Source organism: Oncorhynchus masou, chromosome 24 (assembly GCF_036934945.1).
Source record: "Oncorhynchus masou masou isolate Uvic2021 chromosome 24, UVic_Omas_1.1, whole genome shotgun sequence".
Classification (NCBI taxonomy): Eukaryota; Metazoa; Chordata; class Actinopteri; order Salmoniformes; family Salmonidae; genus Oncorhynchus; species Oncorhynchus masou.
Window position 1 is genome coordinate 106,788,569 of NC_088235.1, and position 21,631 is coordinate 106,810,199.

The 21,631-nt window shown below is 44.6% G+C and overlaps 1 protein-coding gene across 2 annotated transcripts in view; it reads right to left on the bottom strand.

Moving 5' to 3' along the window:
• The window catches only part of pla2g4ab (phospholipase A2, group IVAb (cytosolic, calcium-dependent)), a 59,168-nt gene that overhangs the window by 13,675 nt on the left and 23,862 nt on the right, over positions 1 to 21,631 (bottom strand). For both annotated transcript variants that reach the window (XM_064936009.1, XM_064936010.1), the window contains exons 7-14: positions 18,550 to 18,694; positions 17,082 to 17,218; positions 15,253 to 15,475; positions 15,047 to 15,161; positions 12,686 to 12,823; positions 12,466 to 12,555; positions 5,914 to 5,979; positions 1,744 to 1,986 (exon numbers count right to left, since the gene is read on the bottom strand). In XM_064936009.1, the coding sequence (XP_064792081.1) occupies positions 1,744 to 1,986; positions 5,914 to 5,979; positions 12,466 to 12,555; positions 12,686 to 12,823; positions 15,047 to 15,161; positions 15,253 to 15,475; positions 17,082 to 17,218; positions 18,550 to 18,694 (1,157 nt within the window). The remainder of the gene's footprint in view (positions 1 to 1,743; positions 1,987 to 5,913; positions 5,980 to 12,465; positions 12,556 to 12,685; positions 12,824 to 15,046; positions 15,162 to 15,252; positions 15,476 to 17,081; positions 17,219 to 18,549; positions 18,695 to 21,631) is intronic.

A 21,631-nucleotide genomic window follows, 5' to 3' on the forward strand; every position in this document is an offset into this window, starting at 1 on the left:
ATTGAATAGTACACAGCTTCAACAAGAGCTCTATTGCCAAGTTCTACTGGATCTAGAATCTGCTTTATTTAGACTCTAACAACAGTCAAACAGGTACAGCGGGGCAAAAAAGTATTTAGTCAGCCACCAATTGTGCAAGTTTTTCCACTTAAAAAGATGAGAGAGGCCTGTAATGTTCATCACTTTTCATACACTTCAACTATGACAGACAATATGAGAAAAAAAAATCCAGAAAATCACGTTGTATGATTTTTAATGAATTAATTTGCAAATTATGGTGTAAAATAAGTATTTGGTCACCTACAAACAAGCAAGATTGCTGGCTCTCACAGACCTGTAACTTCTTCTTTAAGAGGCTCCTCTGTCCTCCACTCATTACTTGTATTAATGGCACCTGTTTGAACTTGTTATCAGTATAAAAGACACCTGTTCACAACCTCAAAGAGTCACACTCCAAACTCCACTATGGCCAAGACCAAAGAGCTGTCAAAGGACATCAGAAACAGAATTGTAGATCTGCACCAGGCTGGGAAGACTGAATCGGCAATAGGTAAGCAGCTTGGTTTGAAGACATCAACTGTGGGAGCAATTATTAGGAAATGGAAGACATACAAGACCACTGATAATCTCCCTCGATCTGGGGCTCCACGCAAGATCTCACCCAGTGGGGTCAAAATGATCACAAGAACAGTGAGCAAAAATCCCAGAACCACACGGGGGGACCTAGTGAATGACCTGCAGAGAGCTGGGACCAAAGTAACAAAGCCTACCATCAGTAACATACTACGCCGCCAGGGACTCAAATCCTGTAGTGCCAGACGTGTCCCCCTGCTTAAGCCAGTGCATGTCCAGGCCCATCTGAAGTTTGCTAGAGAGCATTTGGATGATCCAGAAGAAGATAGGGAGAATGTCATATGGTCAGATGAAACCAAAATATAACCTTTTGGTAAAAACTCAACTCGTCGTGTTTGGAGGACAAAGAATGCTGAGTTGCATCCAAATAACACCATACCTACTGTGAAGCATGCGGGTGGAAACATCATGCTTTGGGGCTGTTTTTCTGCAAAGGGACCAGGACGACTGATCCGTGTAAAGGAAAGAATGAATGGGACCATGTATCGTGAGATTTTGAGTGAAAACCTCCTTCCATCAGCAAGGGCATTGAAGATGAAATGTGGCTGGGTCTTTCAGCATGACAATGATCCCAAACACACCGCCCGGACAACGAAGGAGTGGCTTCGTAAGAAGCATTTCAAGGTCCTGGAGTGGCCTAGCCAGTCTCCAGATCTCAACCCCATGGAAAATCTTTGGAGGGAGTTGAAAGTCCGTGTTGCCCAGCAACAGCCCCAAAACATCACTGCTCTAGAGGAGATCTGCATGGAGGAATGGGCCAAAATACCAGCAACAGTGTGTGAAAACCTTGTGAAGACTTACAGAAAACATTTGACCTCTGTCATTGCCAACAAAGGGTATATAACAAAGTATTGAGATAAACTTTTGTTATTGACCAGTTCATTAAAAATCCTACAATGTGATTTTCTGGATTTTTTCTATCTCATTTTGTCTGTAATAGTTGAAGTGTACCTATGATGAAAATTACAGGCCTCTCTCATCTTTTTAAGTGGGAGAACTTGCACAATTGGTGGCTGACTAAATACTTTTTTGCCCCACTGTATATCTGGAATATAGAATCTAGAATGTGTTACATCCAGAACTCCTGGATCGCCAGATTTGACATCTGACCTGTGACAGCGTCCACCTCATCCTCGACGGAGGCGCAGGAGTTCTGGTACATGAAGTCTCCGAAGGTGGAGAAGGGCATGTTGGTGTTGAGGTTGAGGCCCAGCATGAAGTTATGGACCTTCCCCGCCCGCCCCTCCCGTGTGTTGAATAGGGAGGAGTCGCTGAAGAGGGAGGTGATCATTCGCTGGACCCAGCTGTTCTGGGCGGTGCGGTGGTACTCATCATCCGGGTTCTCACTGCCTCCTGGAAAGGAGAGAGATATTGAAATCAGAAAAGATGCAAGGGAGAGAGAAGGGGACAATGTTGATAAAGAGAGGCACATGGGATGTCCTTGTAGGCTTACAGGATATTTGGTAGCTACAGGTGCTTGATAGTCCTTGATCTGAAGTGCACACCTGTAGATCTTGACTTTTCTCCCTGGCACTTACAGTTGAAGTCGGAGGTTTACATACACTTAGGTTGGAGTCATTAAAATTAGTTTTTCAACCACTCCACACATTTCTTGTTAACAAACTATAGTTTTGGCAAGTCGGTTAGGACATCTACTTTGTGCATGACACAAGTCATTTTTTCAACAATTGTTTACAGACAGATTTTTTCACTTATAATTCACTGTATCACAATTCCAGTGGGTCAGAAGTTTACATACACTAAGTTGACTGTGCCTTTAAACAGCTTAGAAAATTCCCCAAAATTATGTCATGGCTTTAGAAGCTTCTGATAGGCTAATTGACATCATTTGAGTCAATTGGAGGTGTACCTGTGGATGTATTTCAAGGCCTACCTTCAAACTCAGTGCCTCTTTTCTTGACATCATGGAAAAATCAAAAGAAATCAGCCAAGACCGTAGAAAAAAAACTTGGAGGCCTCCACAAGTCTGGTTCATCCGTGTGATTTTCAAACGCCCGAAGGTACCACGTTCATCTGTACAAACAATAGTACGCAAGTATAAACGCCATGGGACCACGCAGCCGTCATATTACTCAGGAAGGAGGCGCGTTCCGTCTCCTAGAGATGAATGTACTTTTGTGCGAAAAGTGCAGAACAACAGCAAAGGACCTTGTGAAGATACTGGAGGAAACAGGTACAAAAGTACCTATATCCACATTAAAACATGTCGAAAATCAACATAACCTGAAAGGCCGCTCAGCAAGGAAGAAGCCACTGCTCCAAAACTGCCATAAAAAAGCCAGTCTATGGTTTGCAACTGCACATGGAGACATATATCGTACTTTTTGGAGAAATGTCCTCTGATCTGATGAAACAAAAATAGAACTGTTTGGCCATAATGCCCATCGTTATGTTTGGAGGAAAAAGGGGGAGGCTTGCAAGCCAAAGAACACCACCCCGACCGTGAAGCACAGGGTGGCAGCATCATGTTGTGGGGGTGCTTTGCTGCAGGAGGTACTGGTGCACTTCACAAAATAGATGGCTTCATCAGGAAGGAAAAGTACATGGATATATTGAAGCATCAACTCAAGACATCAGTCAGGAAGTTAAAGCTTGGTCGCAAATGGGTCTTCCAAATGGACAATGACCCTAAGCATACTTCCAAAGTTGTGGCAAAATGGCTTAAGGACAACAAAGTCAAGGTATTGGAGTGGCCATCACAAAGCCCTGACCTCAATCCCATAGAAAATTTGTGGGCAGAACTGAAAAAGCTTGTGCGTGCAAGGAGGCCTTACCAACCTGACTCAGTTACACCAGCTCTGTCAGGAGGAATGGGCCAAAATTCACCCAACTTATTGTGGGAAGCTTGTGGAAGGCTACGCGAAACGTTTGACCCAAATTAAACAATTTAAAGGCAATGCTACCAAATACTAATTGAGTGTATGTAAACTTCTGACCCACTGGGAATGTGATGAAAGAAATAAAAGCTGAAAAAAATAATTCTCTCTGCTATTATTCTGACATTTCACATTCTTAAAATAAAGTGGTGATCCTAACTGACCTAAAACAGGGAATTTTTTACCAGGATTAAATGTCAGAAATGGTTTAAAACTGAGTTTAAATGTACTTGGCTAAGGTGTATGTAAACCTCCGACTCTAACTGATCAATCAATCAGTCCACACACCTGAATACCCAGGTATAATACTATCACATACAGTATATACTGTAAAGTAGGTATATTCAGTCTGATAGTACAAGGACTGGAGTTGTGACTGGAGTTGTAACTGGAGTTGTGACTGGAGTTGCAACTGGAGTTGTGCACCTGTGCCCTTTTTACTTACACATGACCACGTACCTTCCCTCTCATCGCTCTCTCTCTCCCTATAATCTCTCTCTATCATCGCTCTCTCTCCCTATAATCTTTCTCTATCATCTCTCTCTCTATATATATAATCTCTCTCTATCACATCTCTCTAACATCTCTCTCTCTCTCTCTCTCTACAACACAAACACCTACCACCTATAAACAGAGATTGATCACTTCAGAGGCTAGCCACCCACACATTCTTGACCCACAACAGGTTTAACAGAGACAAAAAAATCATCAGAGCCATTATCTACCAACCACACCCACATTAAAAAAAATACTAAAGTTAACTATAGAATACTACAGTACTTACTATAGAATTATTTAGTAAACTGTAGTATAATGTAAAATACTATACAACACTGGAGTGTCCCTCAAACATGTAGTACTTAAAATGTTGTATAAAATATGTAGTATACTGTAGAATACTATAGTACATTCTAGAGTATTATCCACAAAAAAAGCACTCCGGTAAATACCACAGTAAGGTCCGCAAAAACACGAGACTTTTTGAACAATATTAAATACTACAGTATTTCATTTGAATATAACAGCCCATTCCCATATCACAATTTGTGCCAGACCATATATTGTGTTCCCTACAGGTTGTAGAAAAGAGCAGAATCTCTGAACTATCTGTTCAGAACCCAGTCCTAACTCCCTACATGTTGTAGAAAAGAGCAGAATCTCTGAACTATCTGTTCAGATCCCAGTCCTAACTCCCTACATGTTGTAGAAAAGAGCAGAATCTCTGAACTATCTGTTCAGATCCCAGTCCTAACTCCCTACAGGTTGTAGAAAAGAGCAGAATCTCTGAACTATCTGTTCAGATCCCAGTCCTAACTCCCTACAGGTTGTAGAAAAGAGCAGAATCTCTGAACTATCTGTTCAGAACCCAGTCCTAACTCCCTACAGGTTGTAGAAAAGAGCAGAATCTCTGAACTATCTGTTCAGAACCCAGTCCTAACTCCCTACAGGTTGTAGAAAAGAGCAGAATCTCTGAACTATCTGTTCAGATCCCAGTCCTAACTCCCTACAGGTTGTAGAAAAGAGCAGAATCTCTGAACTATCTGTTCAGAACCCAGTCCTAACTCCCTACAGGTTGTAGAAAAGAGCAGAATCTCTGAACTATCTGTTCAGAACCCAGTCCTAACTCCCTACAGGTTGTAGAAAAGAGCAGAATCTCTGAACTATCTGTTCAGAACCCAGTCCTAACTCCCTACAGGTTGTAGAAAAGAGCAGAATCTGAAGTATCTGTTCAGAACCCAGTCCTAACTCCCTACAGGTTGTAGAAAATGTGCTCTTCTAGTAGTTCTCCAGTAGGTTTCCTGAAGGAGAAATAATCCACTTCTATATCAAAGATAATAAAACAAAAACACTACAGTAAATACTATATTATAATCTGCAAAAACACTACATGAATTACTATATTATATACTACAGCTTTATTTTACTACAGTATTTATACTATAGTTAACTGTAAACACTTAACAGTATTCACTATAGTATTTATACCATAGTAAGTATACTATAGTATTTTTTTCATGTGGGCACAGAGACAGCCATGCTAGCTACATCTGCTAAGAACAACCACTGACAGCTAGTTGAACCTGATGCAACACGGTTGGTTTAATTGCCAGGGGGTGAAATTAAGTCTGATGCACTCACCTCAACTTATGTTCCAGCATGATGCATACATACATAAGAATGTGTTATAATTAAATAAAGGAAAGAGACGTAACGTATGAAAAATGCAGCGTCGGGGCGGTGACTTCCCAGAAGCAGTTTAAATATGTCAAAACAGAAGCTGATGCATTGCAGAGATTTGTTTCAACCATTAGACCATACACTTCTTCAGGATTCTGTTAATTTCCTATGAATCGTTATGCTTCATGGGTATTGTAGTCCTCACCTTTCCGAGGCTCCTCGTCATTGTCCATACTCTCCTCCCCCACGATGTGTTGAGGTTTTATCTGTTCTGTGGGAAGAGACAAGGACATCTTCCTCAATCACACTTTCACTCACATCCAAGTCTTCAGTCACCATCTCCAAAAAGCAGAGCTTATCATGGCCTAACCGCAGTCCAATTAACTTTCCATTGTTTAGGCCCTACCTTTCTATAAACTAATGGCTTACATAACAAACACAATAAAACAATCTGCGTATAACATAAATCAGTCAGTTCTTGGAATGTGTGTAGGAGTATATGTGTAGTCACTGCACTTGCAAGCTGGTATGTACTGTATTGTTGTGTAGGTGTGTGTGTTGGTGAATGACCGGTGTGTGTGTGTGTGTGTGTGTTGGTGTGTTAAAAGGTAAAATCAAACCTCAATAGCCCATTAACCAAACATCTTCATAAACCTTTATAAATAGTGACAGGAAGCTGAACATCATTTTTGTTTCCATTGAAGGGAATCACACCCTCATCTGAGAAAACCCAGGAGAAAGTTATTTTTGGAACCGATTGACGGGTGTGATGTGAGTTGGCATCAGGTACAGCTGTCACTCGCGTGTCACATAAAGCTGCGTAATAGGAAACAGACTACAATGGGAGGTGCAGTTGGCTTGCGTTGTGCAGAGCAGACACGACACATTGGAATGGGGACTGTGGGCTAACACATCAAATTGGAACTAAGCCTTTGAGATTAGCACAATAAGTGCCTCAAGGTATCAGTCACTGGGACAATGCTGTATGAGCTGCACTGTAAGTAGATACTAGAAAGGTGCACGCAGGGCTCTTAATTAAACATGTTCAATGGTAGCAGTAGTGCTCCCAACTTTAAAAAGTTAGGAGTCCCAGAAAATATAACCTATATGAATTCTAGGTACTTCTGAAGCATACACTACATTACCAAAAGTATGTGGACACCTGCTCGTCAAACAGCTCATTCCAAAATCATGGGAATTAATATTTGGTTGGTCCCCCCTTGCTGCTATAACAGAATCAACTCATCTGGGAAGGATTTCCAACTAGGCAAATCAGTTAAAGACAAATTCTTATTTACAATGATGGCCTACCCCGGGCCAAGCCCTAACGGACCGTGTCTGTGCTTCGTTCCAGGTTGGTAAAAACATACCAATCTCACTGGAATAAATACCTCCTCCATTCCTCTTATTATTGAAAGAGATTGTGATATCTCACATCTCAAAATAGGACTACTTAGTGTTTGATCCCTAACTTAGTGTTAGATCCCTAACTTAGTGTTAGATCCCTAAGGCAGTTATAGTCAATGAACAAATCACTGATCATAATCTTGATGTGATTGGCCTAACCGACACATGGCTTAAGCCTCTCCTCCTGGTTACACAAGTGACCATATGCCATGCGCATCCCGCAAAGGCGGAGGTGTTGCTAACATTTACAATTACAAATTTCAATTGACCAAAATCAAAATGACTGCGTTTTCATCTTTTGAGCTTCTAGTCATGAAATCTATGCAGCCTACTCAATCACTTTTTATAGCTACTGTTTACAGGCCTCCTGGGCTCTACATAGCGTTCCTCACTGAGTTTCCTGAATTACTATCGGACCTTGTAGTCATGGCAGATAATATTAATATTTTTTTGGTGACTTTAATATTCACATGGAAAAGACAACAGACCCACTCCAAAAGGCTTTCGGAGCCATCCTCAGTGGGTTTTGTCCAACATGTCTCTGGACCTGCCACAGTCATACTCTGGACCTAGTTTTGTCTCGTGGAATAAATATTGTGGATCTTAATATTTTTTCCTTATAATCCTGGACTATCAGACCACCATTAGTATTTTACAATTTCAATTGTAACAAACAATCTGCTTAGACCCCAACCAAGGATCTGTTACGGACCCCCCCGGTAGTGCTGCTCATTCGGTTTACCAGGAGGACTGTCTCTCCAGACTCGGTATCGCCATGGACAGTGTGTTGGCAACCATCCTGCACTTGGAGCGGAACGTGCAGTCACCAGCACCGATTCTGGTACCAACTTCCACACCCCGACCTACCTCCGTTCCATCGGAGCAGGTCCGCGGTATACCCCTGTCCCTCTCGCAGCGCTTCTACGGCGAGCCAGCAAGATGCAAGAGTTTCCTTCTACAATGCGACCTGTACCTCGCTCGCTACGCCGAGGCTGTTTCCGCAAGAGACAGGGTTGTCACCATCATCTCAGCACTGACTGGACGGGCTCTGGACTGAGGTGCCGCGGTCTGGGAGAGAGACGGAACCGAGGTCGTCCTACAAGCGCATCAACCTCCTCTTCCGGTGTTTGATCATCCTGTGGAGGGCCGAGAGGGGGGTGAAAGTGTACCTCGAGTATGCCAGGGACCGTCCCATCGTGGCTTCCACCGGATGGAACGAGTTGACTCTGGTCACAGTTTTCCGCAGCGGACTGCGGAAGGAGGTATAGCTGGAGTTAGCCTGCCATGATGACAACCTGTCACTCGACCAGCTCATCAGCATTGGACAACCTCCTAGGTGGGCTTGGCATGGTTTAGGTCTCCCCTGGTTGAGTTTGCATAACCCGGTTATTTCCTGGTCCGAGAGGAGAGTGTTGGGTTGGTCGCAGGAGTGTCAGGGGAGCTGTCTCACGGTGTCTGTCAACACCACTACGGTGAAAAGTCCAGACTGTGCTCCTCAAGTGGATTTACCGGAGGAGTACCAGGATCTGCACAGGGTTTTTTCTAAGACCCTTGGCCACACGCCTGCCTCCCCATCGCCCCTGGGACTGTGCCATTGACCTGTTGTCTGATGCAGCCCTCCCGAGAGGACATGTCTATCCCCTCTCCTATACGGAGACTGAGGCCATGGAGACCTATGTCCAGGAGATTCTCCAGAAGAGTTTTATCCATCCCTCTAAGTCACCAGCCTCCTCAAGCTTCTTTTTTTGTTAAGAAGATGGGAGACTGCGCCCCTGCATTGATTATTGAGCAAGGCCACCGTCAAGTTCAGCTATCCTTTACCCCTCATCCCAACCATCATCGAACAGATGCACGGGGTGCAATACATCACGAAGCTGGACTTGAGGAGCACCTACAATCTGGTGCGCATTCGTGCAGGCGATGAATGGGAGACCACTATCACTTTTTATGAGTATTTCATAATGCCCTTTGGACTATCTAATGCTCCTTCAGTCTTCCAGAACTTCATCAACGAAGTGTTTCGGGACATGCTGGGACGGGGCGTAGCAAGTCTTTATTGAAGACTCATCTCTTCAGTGGGTCTTATGATTGAGTGTAGTCTGGCCCGGGAGTGTGAAGGTGAACGGAATGGCACTGGAGCGACGAATCGCTCTTGCTGTCTCTGCCTGGATGGTTACCCTCTTTCCACTGGGATTCTCTGCCTCTAACCCTATTACGGGGGCTGACCCAGGCTTACTGGTGCTCTTCCATGCCGTCCCTAGGAGGGGGGTGTCATTTGAGTGGGTTGAGTCACTGACGTGATCTTCCTGTTTGACGCCGCCCTTGGGTTCGTGATGTGGGGGAGATCTTCGTGGGCTATACTCAGCCTAGTCTCAGGGTAGTAAGTTGGTGGTTTGAAGAAATCCCTCCAGTGGTGTGAGGTCTGTGCTATGGCAAAGTGGATGGGGTTATATCCTGCCTGGTTGGCCCTGCCCGGGGGTATATTTGGACGGGGCCACAGTGTCTCCCGACCCCTGCCGTCTCAGCCTCCAGTATTTATACTGCAATAGTTTATGTGTCGGGGGGCTAGGGTCAGTCTGTTATATCTGGAGTATTTCTCCTGTCTTATCTGGTGTCCTGTGTGAATTTAAGTATGCTCCCTCTACTCTAATTCTCTCTCTCTCCCTCTCCTACCGGAGGACCTAGGCCCTGGGACCTTGCCTCGGGAATACCTGGCCTGATGACTCCTTGCTGTCCCCAGTCCCCCAGGTCGTGCTGCTGCTCCAGTTTCAATTGTTCTGCCTGCGGCTATGGAACCCTGACCTGTTCAGCGGACGTGCTACCTTGTCCCGGACCTGCTGTTTTCGACTCTCTCTCTCTACCGCACCTGCTGTCTCTAACTCTGAATGCTCGGCTATGAAAAGCCAACTGACATTTACTCCTGAGGTGCTGACCTGTTGCACACTCTACAACCACTGTGGTTATTATTATTATTTGACGCTGCTGGTCATCTATGAACGTTTGAACATCTTAGCCATGTACTGTTATAATCTCAACCCGGCACAGCCAGAAGAGGACTGGCCACCCCTCAGAGCCTGGTTTCTTCCTAGGTTTCTGGCTTTCTAGGGAGTTTTTCCTGAAGCCACCGTGCTTCTACATATGCATTGCTTGCTGTTTGGGGTTTTAGGTTGGGTTTCTGTACAGCACTTTGTGACATCGGCTGATGTAAAAAGGGCTTTATAAATACATTTGATTGATTGATTGATTTTATGCTGTTGTGTTAAGATCTCCCTTCAATGGAACTAAGGGGTCTAGCCCGAACCGTGAACAACAGCCCCAGACGATTATTCCTTCTCCACCAAACTTTACAGTTGGCAGTATGCATTGGGGCAGGTAGCTTTCTCCTGGCATCCACAAAACCCAGATTAGTCGTCCGTCGGACTGACAGATGGTGAAGCGTGATTCATCACTCTGGAGAATGTTTTTCCACTGCTCCAGAGTCCAATAGCGGCGAGCTTTACACCACTACAGCCAACAAATTTGGTGGTATAGGCTTGTGCGCAGCTGCTCGGCCATGGAAACCCATTTCATGAAGCTCCCAATGAACAGTTCATGTGTTGACGTTGCTTCCAGAGGAAGTTTGACTTGGTAGTGAGTGTTGCAACCGAGGACAGATGATTTTTAAGGGCAACGCACTTCAGAACTTGGTGGTCCCGTTCTGTGAGCTTGTGTGACCTACCACGTCACGGCTGAGCTGTTGTTGCTCCGAGACGTTTCTACTTCACAATAACAGCACTTACAGTTGACCGGTGCAGCTGTAGCAGGGCAGAATTTGACAAACTGACTTGCTGGAAAGGCCATTCTACTGCCAATGTTGGTCTATGGAGATTGCATGGCTGTGTGCTCGATTTTATACACCTGTCAGCGAAGGGTGTGGCTGAAATAGCCGAATCCACTAATTTGAAGGGGTGTCCACATACTGTACTGTTGTATAGTGTATATTGTGCCCAAGAAACTAATACAGTATGTAACCATGTAAATACATATTATAAAAAGTGTTGATACAAATACCTGTAATTGAAATTAAAATGTTATTTGTGGAATGTTATGTTTCTACATCATGTAAAATCACTATTTTCCTATTGAGATGCATTACATTGAATCTTTTTAAGATTATCTGTCATTCATTAATTGCTATGCTCCTGTCCCTTCCTTTCTGTGCCCCCAAATGTTAGGATATGCAGGTAAAGTTACCAGGTTGTTAGCTAGCTAGCCAATGAGGTAACATGACCGAACAAAGTGTAAACGACGTCGATGCGCAAGTAGTTTTATAGAAAGGCCCACGACATGATTTATGAATGTAAAATGCGCCCAACCCCAAAAACTGTGAGAGGAAGAGAAAAAAGTTGTGCCGATAATATGGGTTAGATCTTTTGAATTGTTTGGGCTAGAAACAAGCCGTGTTCGCTGTACTAATGGTGCAAGCAGGACGCTAACGAATCTGTCCCTCTGAAAACAACGGCACAGCAAAGCCTTATCATTACAACAATTATTAAATAACTCAACTGAGGCTAATAAAAACATTAAAAGGTAGGCCTATTGATAAAACAGATCCACTTGCCGTTCGTAAGAAGATCGCATAGCAGCATGTTGTCAAATATATTTATTTTACTTTTATTATACATGCCTAAATTATAATCATATTAAACGGCATGTCTCTCCTTTTCTGATGTGACTGGTTTACACAACAAATATTAGGCTGTAGGTAGGATTCACTTTTAGATTGTTCGATAGACAATCAATCTTGCAGAACGCACGACCAGTGTTTGGCACACACTGTAGGCTATAGTCACTAAAAAAGATTGAAACATTCTGCCCACATTTCTACAGAAATGTGATCAAATTTGCTGCCCTTGTGCTTTCTTAGAAACTGTCATGGCCCAGTTCCAACATCTCCACATCATACAGAAAATGAGGATGTTCTTGTTATTATAAAAGGTGAATGGAGGGTGTTTTTCAGGCGAGATTGTATCGCTTGTTTACGAGAGCAGAAATATAGTATGGCTCTGATTTATCGATGAAAACATGTTTACATATATCTGTTGTATTCGACAGTTTGATAATTCCCAATCATTTGTTACACACGCAAATCCTAGAATCTCCAAGTACTCCAGAATGAGGCCCCATGTGGGATTAATTCATTGCATTGGTCCCACTTACAGCCCTGGGTGTACGTGTTGTATTAACTGTGGAGGAGACCAGGATTTGGTACTATATCTACACGGGATGCATGACTTCATTGGGGTCAGGGTTCAGACAAGAGGTTGGGGTTAGGATTGGAGTTAAAAGGGAAGTGTGTGTGGTTTCTTACCAAGCTCTTCCTCCATGGTGCTCCCCCCGACTGTGTCTTTCACCCCCAGAACTCTGTTGAAGAGAATGGAGAAGGCACTGCCCCACACCCCTAGAGAGAGAAGCCACAACATCAATATAATGTAATGAATCATGAATGTCATGTTTGACCATTTATCATTTAATTAATCTCTTGAGTAAGTGCCATGAGGAAGTGCCAGGGATATTCTGTGTTTTCCTACCCATAAGGAAATGTAGTGGGTTCTCCTCATACCGCTTCACAGCGGTTCCCATGAAGAATTTGCTTCCAAAAAGGTCAGGGGTCATGAACGTTCCGTACTTTGCCATTCCAATCTCATATGGGCTGAACTCCACCCAGTCTGTGAAAAAAACAACAGCATCCATTCATCAAAATCCAAGTACAATGTCATTGTGAAAATGTGTACGCCTTTTCACAAGTCTGCAGTAAATATGCATTTATATGTGTATGTTATGGAAAGAGGGTAACCCAGGTTTACAGTAACAGTACAAGCCAGGCATATCCTACATGACTACTTTAGTGACACAACAACACCCACACATACTTTAATAATGTTTACATACTGCTTTACTCATCTCATATATATACTGTGTTCTATTCTACTGGATTTTAGTCTGTGCCACTCCAACATTGCCGTCCTAATATTTATATATTTCTTAATTCCATTATTTTACGTTTAGATGTGTGTATTGTTGTGAATTGTTAGATACTACTGCACTGTTGGAGCTGGGAAAACAAGCATTTCATTACACACGCAATAACATCTGCTAAATATGTGCATGTGACCAATACAATTTGATTTGACATACAATACTATTAGGCACAACACACTGTTTCACACATTATATGTTTGAGTTCTTCAGAACAACAATCACCTTTCAGCCTATACTTGGAATTGGAGTAGGGAGGATAAGGTTACCACTGTGTGTTAGGTGGCATTATTTTTAGCCTTTCTCTAGAATGGGTGTGAAGGTATTTCCTTGTCACACCAGTGTTAAGAGGTGGGGGATTTACAGATAAAAGGAGTACCTGACTAACTGAAGCCAAATTCTAGTTCGTCTTGTCCCGTCAAGTCCTATCAGCGTGTTCCCGTGTTTCCTCTAGTTTTTGTTTTTCTTAGTCTTCCCAGTTCTGACCTCTCTGCCTGCCTTGACCCTGCCTGCCTTGACCCTGCCTGCCTTGACCCTGCCTGCCTTGACCCTGCCTGCCTTGACCCTGCCTGCCATCCTGCACCTGCCTTGACCCTGCCTGCCATCCTGCACCTGCCTGACTCTGATTTGGATTTTGACCCTTTGGCTGCCTTGACCTACCGATTGCCTGCCCCATGTTCTGTGATAAACTCTGAGACCCGTACGATCCGCCTGCTGTGTCTGCATCTGGGTCTTTGTCTGAGTCCTGAAAATAATACACTATCGGCCAAGTGATGGGTCACAGTTCCCATAAGTCAGCAAACAGTCATGCGCTTAGTCAACCTAACAGGGGACATGTTGGCCCGAAGAACTGTTTTGAGGTCCGTTTTGGGAACGAGAACTGATCCTTGATCAGGGCTTGGGGGGCATACCATAACCACATTGACCCCTACATAACATTGCCCTCCCATGTTGTACTACTAAACCTACACATTGTCGTGTACACGTTCCTTCTCATACATCAGTATTAAAACTACAACTACAGGAATGGATATCAGCCCACCATGACACATCAGTTGGTGGTAAACCAGAGACATGCATTGAGAGAGCAGGGCCAGTTTTTAGAACGGACGCCATGTTAGCGCCTTTCTTCTCCAACTACTGGTGATGTAACAATAGGACAGAACCTCCGACAGTTCCCTCTGAAATTAACCCGCTGTCAACAAGCAGAACAACGTATTAAATTGATTATAATGTGTATCCAAGTCTGTACGGTGTTGTGGTGTCAACAAATTGCATATCTGCTTACACTGGACATCTTCATTGGTTTTAGAAAACTATCCGAAATAAATAGCGCAGTGTGGAAGCGTCAATTATCACTTAGCAATGGATACGGAGGAGAAAGTGGAGCTATCGGAACGTTCAGACAGAAACCGCATTGGCCCAACTCTCTATATATATACGACTGTGGTAAAGTAGTGATGCTACAAGGAAATGCAGTGTACGGAAATTTGAATGTGGGAGATAGGATCTCTGGTGACATATTATGCAAAACTGAATACACATACTCATTCTACTAGAGCCACACACACACACACACACACACACACACACACACACACACACACACACACACACACACACACACACACACACACACACACACACACACACACACACACACACACACACACACACACACACACACACACACACACACACACACACACACACACAGCCCAAATAGGCTCATTCAGAACTTGGACCATCCATTCAAACTACGTGACCAGCACTGCGAACACACAACCACACTACGTGCATGAACTCTTCACAGAAATGCTACGCTTTGTTGAACAACTGTGGGGAGCCTTGGAGCCACACTGGTCTTGTGGTCTACTGTAATACACACACACAGTGCATACACACTCACTGACCTGCAAACATGAGCTCGGATACGTCCGGTTTGACGTGCAGACAGGTGAACAGAGGGAGGGGACACTGGGCCTCGTTTACCTTCTCATGCAACTCACTCAGCTTTGTGTCCATTCTCTGATGAAAACAGAGAAACACTTTTGGAGTCAGGGCCTCTTGAAGACGGAGAGAGAGAAACAATGAAAACAGATGTATGCGGTCCTCTCACCGCAGGAATGAGTGTCTCTCCGATGAGCATGCCGAAGATGTCTGTGAAGGTGACGGGCTGTCCGTTGGCCTTCTTGCTCCACAGAGCCTGGATGTAGTTGGTGATATGCTGGGGCAGCAGCAGTCTCAGAGGGTTACTGCTCACACTCTTCATCAGCTCTGCATTGATCTCCTTGGGCCCCTTAGAGGGGAACTCTGGGTGGGAGAACAGGGTTGACATGTACCTGGGGGAGATAGGGAGGGAGAAAGTGAGTGAGGGAGGAGGGAGATAGGGAGGGAGAGCTAGAGGAGGGAGGGGTAGAGGGAGGGAAAGAGGGAGGGAAAGATAGAGGGAGGGAGCGATATAGGGAAGAAGAGAGAGGGAGCAAGAGAGAAGGAGGGAGAGAGATAGAGGGAGAGAGAGAGGGAGAGAGAGAGGGAGGGAGAGGGAGTGGAAGGGAGATGTAGAGGAGGAAGAGGGAGGGAGGGAGAGAGAGATGGAGGGAGCTAGAGAGGGAGAGATAGAGGGAGGGAGAGATAGAGGGAGGAAGAGGTAGAGGTAGGGAGAGGTAGAGGGAGGGAGAGGTAGAAGAGGAAGAGGGAGGTAGAGGGAAGGAGAGGTAGAGGGAGAGAGAGGGAGGGAGAGAGAGGGAGAGGAAGAGGGAGGGAGAGATAGAGGGAGGAAGAGGTAGAGGTAGAGGGAGGGAGAGGTAGAGGGAGAGGTAGAGGAGGAAGAGGGAGGGAGGGAGAGAGATGGAGGGAGCTAGAGAGGGAGAGATAGAGGGAGGGAGAGATAGAGGGAGGAAGATGTAGAGGGAGGAAGAGGGAGGTAGAGGGAAGGAGAAGTAGAGGGAGAGAGAGGTAGAGGGAGGGAGAGAGAGGGAGAGAGAGGTACAGGGAGGGAGAGATAGAGGGAGGGAGAGGTAGAGGAGGAAGAGGGAGGGAGAGAGTGAGTGAACGTGGGAGGGAGTGAGGGAGATAGGGTTAGGGAGACAGAGGGAGGGAGATAGAGAGATAGAGAGACAGAGATAAAGGGACGAGATAGGGAGGGAGACAGAGGGAGGGAGACAGGGAGATAGAGGGACAGAGATAAAGGGACGAGATAGGGAGGGAGACAGAGGGAGGGAGATAGAGAGATAGAGGGGCAGAGATAGAGGGACAGAGATAGGGAGGGAGACAGAGGGAGGGAGATAGAGAGATAGAGGGACAGAGATAAAGGGATGAGATAGGGAGGGAGACAAGAGTGAGTGAGACAGGGAGATAGAGGGACAGAGATAGAGGGACAGAGATAGAGGGACAGAGATAGGGAGGGAGGGAGAAAAATAGTGATGCAGCAAAACAAACATGGAGATCACTACATAAAAAGACTGGGCAAACATTGATACAGAGGTAGATACTGTAGGAGGAGAGGAGTGGGAGGTAGGATAGCGGTGGAAGGGAGATGTTTTATTTATTTTATTGTATCTGAGCAAGTCAGTTAAGAACATATTCTTATTTTCAATGATGGCCTAGGAACTGTGGATTAACTGCCTTGTTCAGGGGCAGTAACCTTTCGGTTACTAGTCCAATGCTCTAACCACTAGGTTAGCTGCCGCCCCATGGAGGAGAGGAGTGGGAGGGAGGGAGAGAGGGAGGAGAGGGAGTGGGAGGGAGGGAGGAGAGGAATGGGAGGGAGGGAGGGAGGGAGGGAGGGAGGGAGGGAGGGAGGGAGGGAGGGAGGGAGGGAGGGAGGGAGGGAGGAGAGGAATGGGAGGGAGGGAGGGAGGGGAGGAATGGGAGGGAGGGAGGGAGGGAGGGAGGGGGGTTTGTGAAAGAGAGCATATGGTATAAACAGATGAAAAGATGACTGACCATGTGGATCCAGAGAGGCCAGCGATGTAGGTGGCACAGTCCAGGACCCCAGACTCATACAGGGCCTTCATCACCCCAGAGAACCCCACCATGGCCCTGAAGCCTCCCCCTGAACCCACTATGGCTATCACCGGCACCTGCCACAGACAGACACATGCAGAAAGAGATAGGAATGGATTTTACAATAAAATGTATACTCTGTCATAACATGACTCCTTGAGATTCATAGCAGAACTGTCAGAAACCCCTACTTCCTTATGTTACTTCCCTCATTCTGTCTTATGATTGCTATTGTATGACTCTACCTCCATATACCGGAGTTCCTGGGCATCTTTCCAACTCTGCACTGGCTTCTCTGATCTAGAGTCACAGTCATATCCGTAGACAATTCCAACAAATATTCAGACCATGCTGACACAACAACTGCACAGGATTCCTCATGGTGTGTGCGAGACAGTGTATTGACTGATTGAGTCTGTAATGTACCACAGCATGTGTTTTAAAGGCAGTGTATGGTGTGTGAGCGAAAGTGTGAGTTGTTGGCCTATGCCCTCTTGTTGGCCTATGCCCAGGCTGTGCCCCTACCCAGTCATGTGAAATCTATCGATTAGGGCCAAATTAATACATTTCAATTAACTGATTTCCTCATATGAACTGTAACACAAAAACATTTTTGAAATTGCTGCATGTTGCATTTATATTTTTGCTCAGTATATATAGTTTTAGACAAACTGGAGCCTGGAGTGTTTTTTTAAACTTTGTTTTTCACTCAAACCTCCCGCAGGCCAGATTGAATGGTCTCCTTTGTCCTAGACAGTAGTATTTACTAGCCCCAGTGGGAATGCAGTGTGGCAGCTCAACAGCTCTGCAACACTACTGTTATGTGGTGGGTTATTATCTCATCATGGCTGGTAGCTTCCGGACCATGTGAGGACACAGGCAGGCAGGAAGGGCCTACAGTAGCTGGCCAGAGGTGAGGAACACAAAGCCAAAACCAGTCACAGAAACACAGCCCAGTCCAACCAGGGGAGGAATGCTGAACAGGCCCTGAGAGCTCTCGGTCTAAGAGGAAGTTAGCGGCGACAAAGTGATCACAATACTAACAGATCTAAATGTGTGAATGTGGTGCATGTGTATATAAAGCATAGAAAAAAGGGTGTTGTTTGCTAAGATCAGATCTTTGCTATGACCTTGACCACTCTGCTAAGCAATACTGCAGGGTAAGCCCACTTTCTATGGCAATATATGTTTATTTAGCCCATGTCTATTATATTGCCATGCCATTTTGGAGTGGTTACCATTCTATGACGCATTAAACCTACAATGCACCCTAATAGATGAGGTGTTACATGTCAAACACTGCATTTGAATCTAAGACCAAAATTATAAAAAATATTTAAAAAATGACACTGTGGCTGGACGTAGGCCGCTCTTGGAGCCTGGGCCCACAGTACTCTGGCATGCCCACCTCCTGAGGGGTGCTGGGGAGGAAGCGAGGCTTCTCCATGTCTAGCAGCTTCTTGATGCCCAACGTCACCTTCTCTCTGCGGGCCTGTCTGAACAGTTTCTCCTTGTCACACAGGGCCAGGCTGAACCGCAGGTCCAAGTTAGTACTGTAGACAAAGACACACAACAGATAAAACAACGACAGAGTTATTTCACTGGATGTAGAAGTATTCAAATTGCGTTGTTCAGGAGTGCAAAGGTGAATTGAGTTATTGCACATGCGCATTTTACAGAGTAGGCGTTCCCGAACAGAAATATGGAGATGTTGGGGCGGCAGGTGGCCTAGTGGTTAGAGTGTTGGGCTAGTAACCAAAAGGTTGCTAGATTGAATCCCTGAGCTGACAAGGTAAAAATCTGTTGTTCTCCCCCTGTAGAAAGGCAGTTAACCCACTGTTCCTAGGCCATCATTGTAAATAAGAATTTGTTCTTAACTGACTTGCCTAGTTATTATGTAAAGATGTATGATAGAACGGGCCAATAGGAACTAAGTAGCTCTGCTTGGCTCTGCCCACCTCCTTGCTTGTTCTCTGCCCACTATCATTTAACATTTACATTCAAGTCATTTAGCAGACGCTCTTATCCAGAGCGACTTACACTATGACACATCTGTTCCCATTGGAAATGACAGGCTGTGGTCTATCTTGCTTTGATTATTAAAAAAAATATATTTGCCTTAACCCTGCATATTGGTATCTTAAGACATGTTTATCAAATAAATATTTTTGAAGAATCATATCTGACAAATGGAATAATGTATTATCAATTTCGATTGTTGTTCAATTTTGAGTGCTCAGTTGAACATGTGTCACTAGGACATTATTTACAGGACACCTGGAGATTATTATCCCAAGTACAAACGATTATTCATTTTTTTCTCAAAGCAAGAAAAGCTATTCAAGATTTGACTAAATTTATATTTCAAAAAAATGCATTCAACACTTTTCAACAATTTACTGGATTAAAACATGTTTAGTGATATCTATCCCAGAAACACTATACCCACTCCAATTTGCATACCACCCAAACAGATCCACAGATGATGCAATCTCTATTGCACTCCACACTGCCCTTTCCCACCTGGACAAAAGGAACACCTATGTGAGAATGCTGTTCATTGACTACAGCTCAGCGTTCAACACCATAGTGCCTTCAAAGCTCATCAATAAGCTAAGGATCCTGGGACTAAACACCTCCCTCTGCAACTGGATCCTGGACTTCCTGACAGGCCACCCCCAGGTGGTGAGGGTAGGTAGCAACACATCTGCCACGCTGATCCACAACACTGGAGCCCCTCATGGGTGCGTGCTCAGTCCCCTCCTGTACTTCCTGATCACCCACGACTGCATGGCCAGGCACGACTCCAACACCATCATTAAGTTTGCTGACGACACAACAGTGGTAGGCCTGATCACTGACAACGACGAGACAGCCTATAGGGAGGAGGTCAGAGACCTGGCCGGGTGGTGCCAGAATAACAACCCATCCCTCAACGTAACCAAGATTAAGGAGATGATTGTGGACTACAGGAAAAGGAGCACCGAGCACGTCCCCATTCCCATCGACGGGGCTGTAGTGGAGCAGGTTGAGAGCTTCAAATTCATTGGTGTCCACATCAACAACAAACTAGATTGGTCCAAACACACCAAGACAGTCGTGAAGAGGGCACGACAAAGCCTATTCCCCCTCAGGAAACTAAAAAGATTTGGCATGGGTCCTGAGATCCTCAAAAGGTTCTACAGCTGCAACATCGAGAGCATCCTGACCGGTTGCATCACTGCCTGGTACGGCAATTGCTCAGCCTCCGACCGCAAGGCACTACAGAGGGTAGTGCGTACGGCCCAGTACATCACTGGGGCAAAGCTGCCTGCCATCCAGGACCTCTACACCAGGCGGTGTCAGAGGAAGGCCCTAAAAATTGTCAAAGACCCCAGCCACAGACTGTTCTCTCTACTACCACATGGCAAGCGGTACCAGAGTGCCAAGTCTAGGACAAAAAGGATCTCAACAGTTTTTACCCCCAAGCCATAAAACCCCTGAACAGGTAACCAAATGGTTACCCTTTACTATTTGCATTGTGTGCCTCCCCCAACCCGTCTTTTACTCTGCTGCTACTCTTTATGTTATATGCATAGTCACTTTAACTATACATTCATGTAAATACTACCTAAATTGGCCCGACTAACCAGTGCTCCCGCACATTGGCTAACCGGGCTATCTGCATTGTGTCCCACTATCCGCCAACCCCTCTTTTCACGCTTCTGCTACTCTCTGTTCATCATATATGCATAGTCACTTTAATGATACCTACATGTACATACTACCTCAATAAGCCTGACTAACAGGTGTCTGTATATAGCCTTGCTACTTTTTTTTCAAATTTCTTTTTACTATTGTTTTATTTCTTTACTTACCTACTCACACACACATACCGTTCTTTTTCTCGCACCATTGGTTCGAGCCTGTAAGTAAGCATTTCATGATAAGGTCTTCGGCGCACGTGACAAATAAACTTTGATTTGATTCTCTCATCCTCTGATATTATGTATAATTACACCAATAGATAATTAACTTAGCAACAGAGTTTGGAGGAAGAACAGAGCTCATATTCTGGACCTGAAATGTTATAATAAGTAATAAAAAAAATAAAAACCTTTACCATTACAAATGTTGACATAGAGGACAGAGAAAAGCTGACCTCTGATATCATTTGGGATGCCTTTAAGGCGTACATTAGGGTAATGCTAATCTCATACTCTGCAAAAGTTAAATATGATTTAGAAATTGAAATGAAAGAAAAAAAATCACTGTCTTAAAAAAAGGTAAAGAAGAAAATAAAATGTCTGAACTTAAGCAGGAATACGATCTTTAACCTTTGAAGAGAGCCAACAAATACAGGTTAAACTCAAATAAAGCACATGACTTAATGGCTAATAAACCTGGTAAATATCTCACAGCTCTCACAAAATTAATACATCCTAAATTAGTTATAATTTTCTAAATCTCCCGAGAGAGATACAAAAGCGGTAATTTATATGGGCAAATAA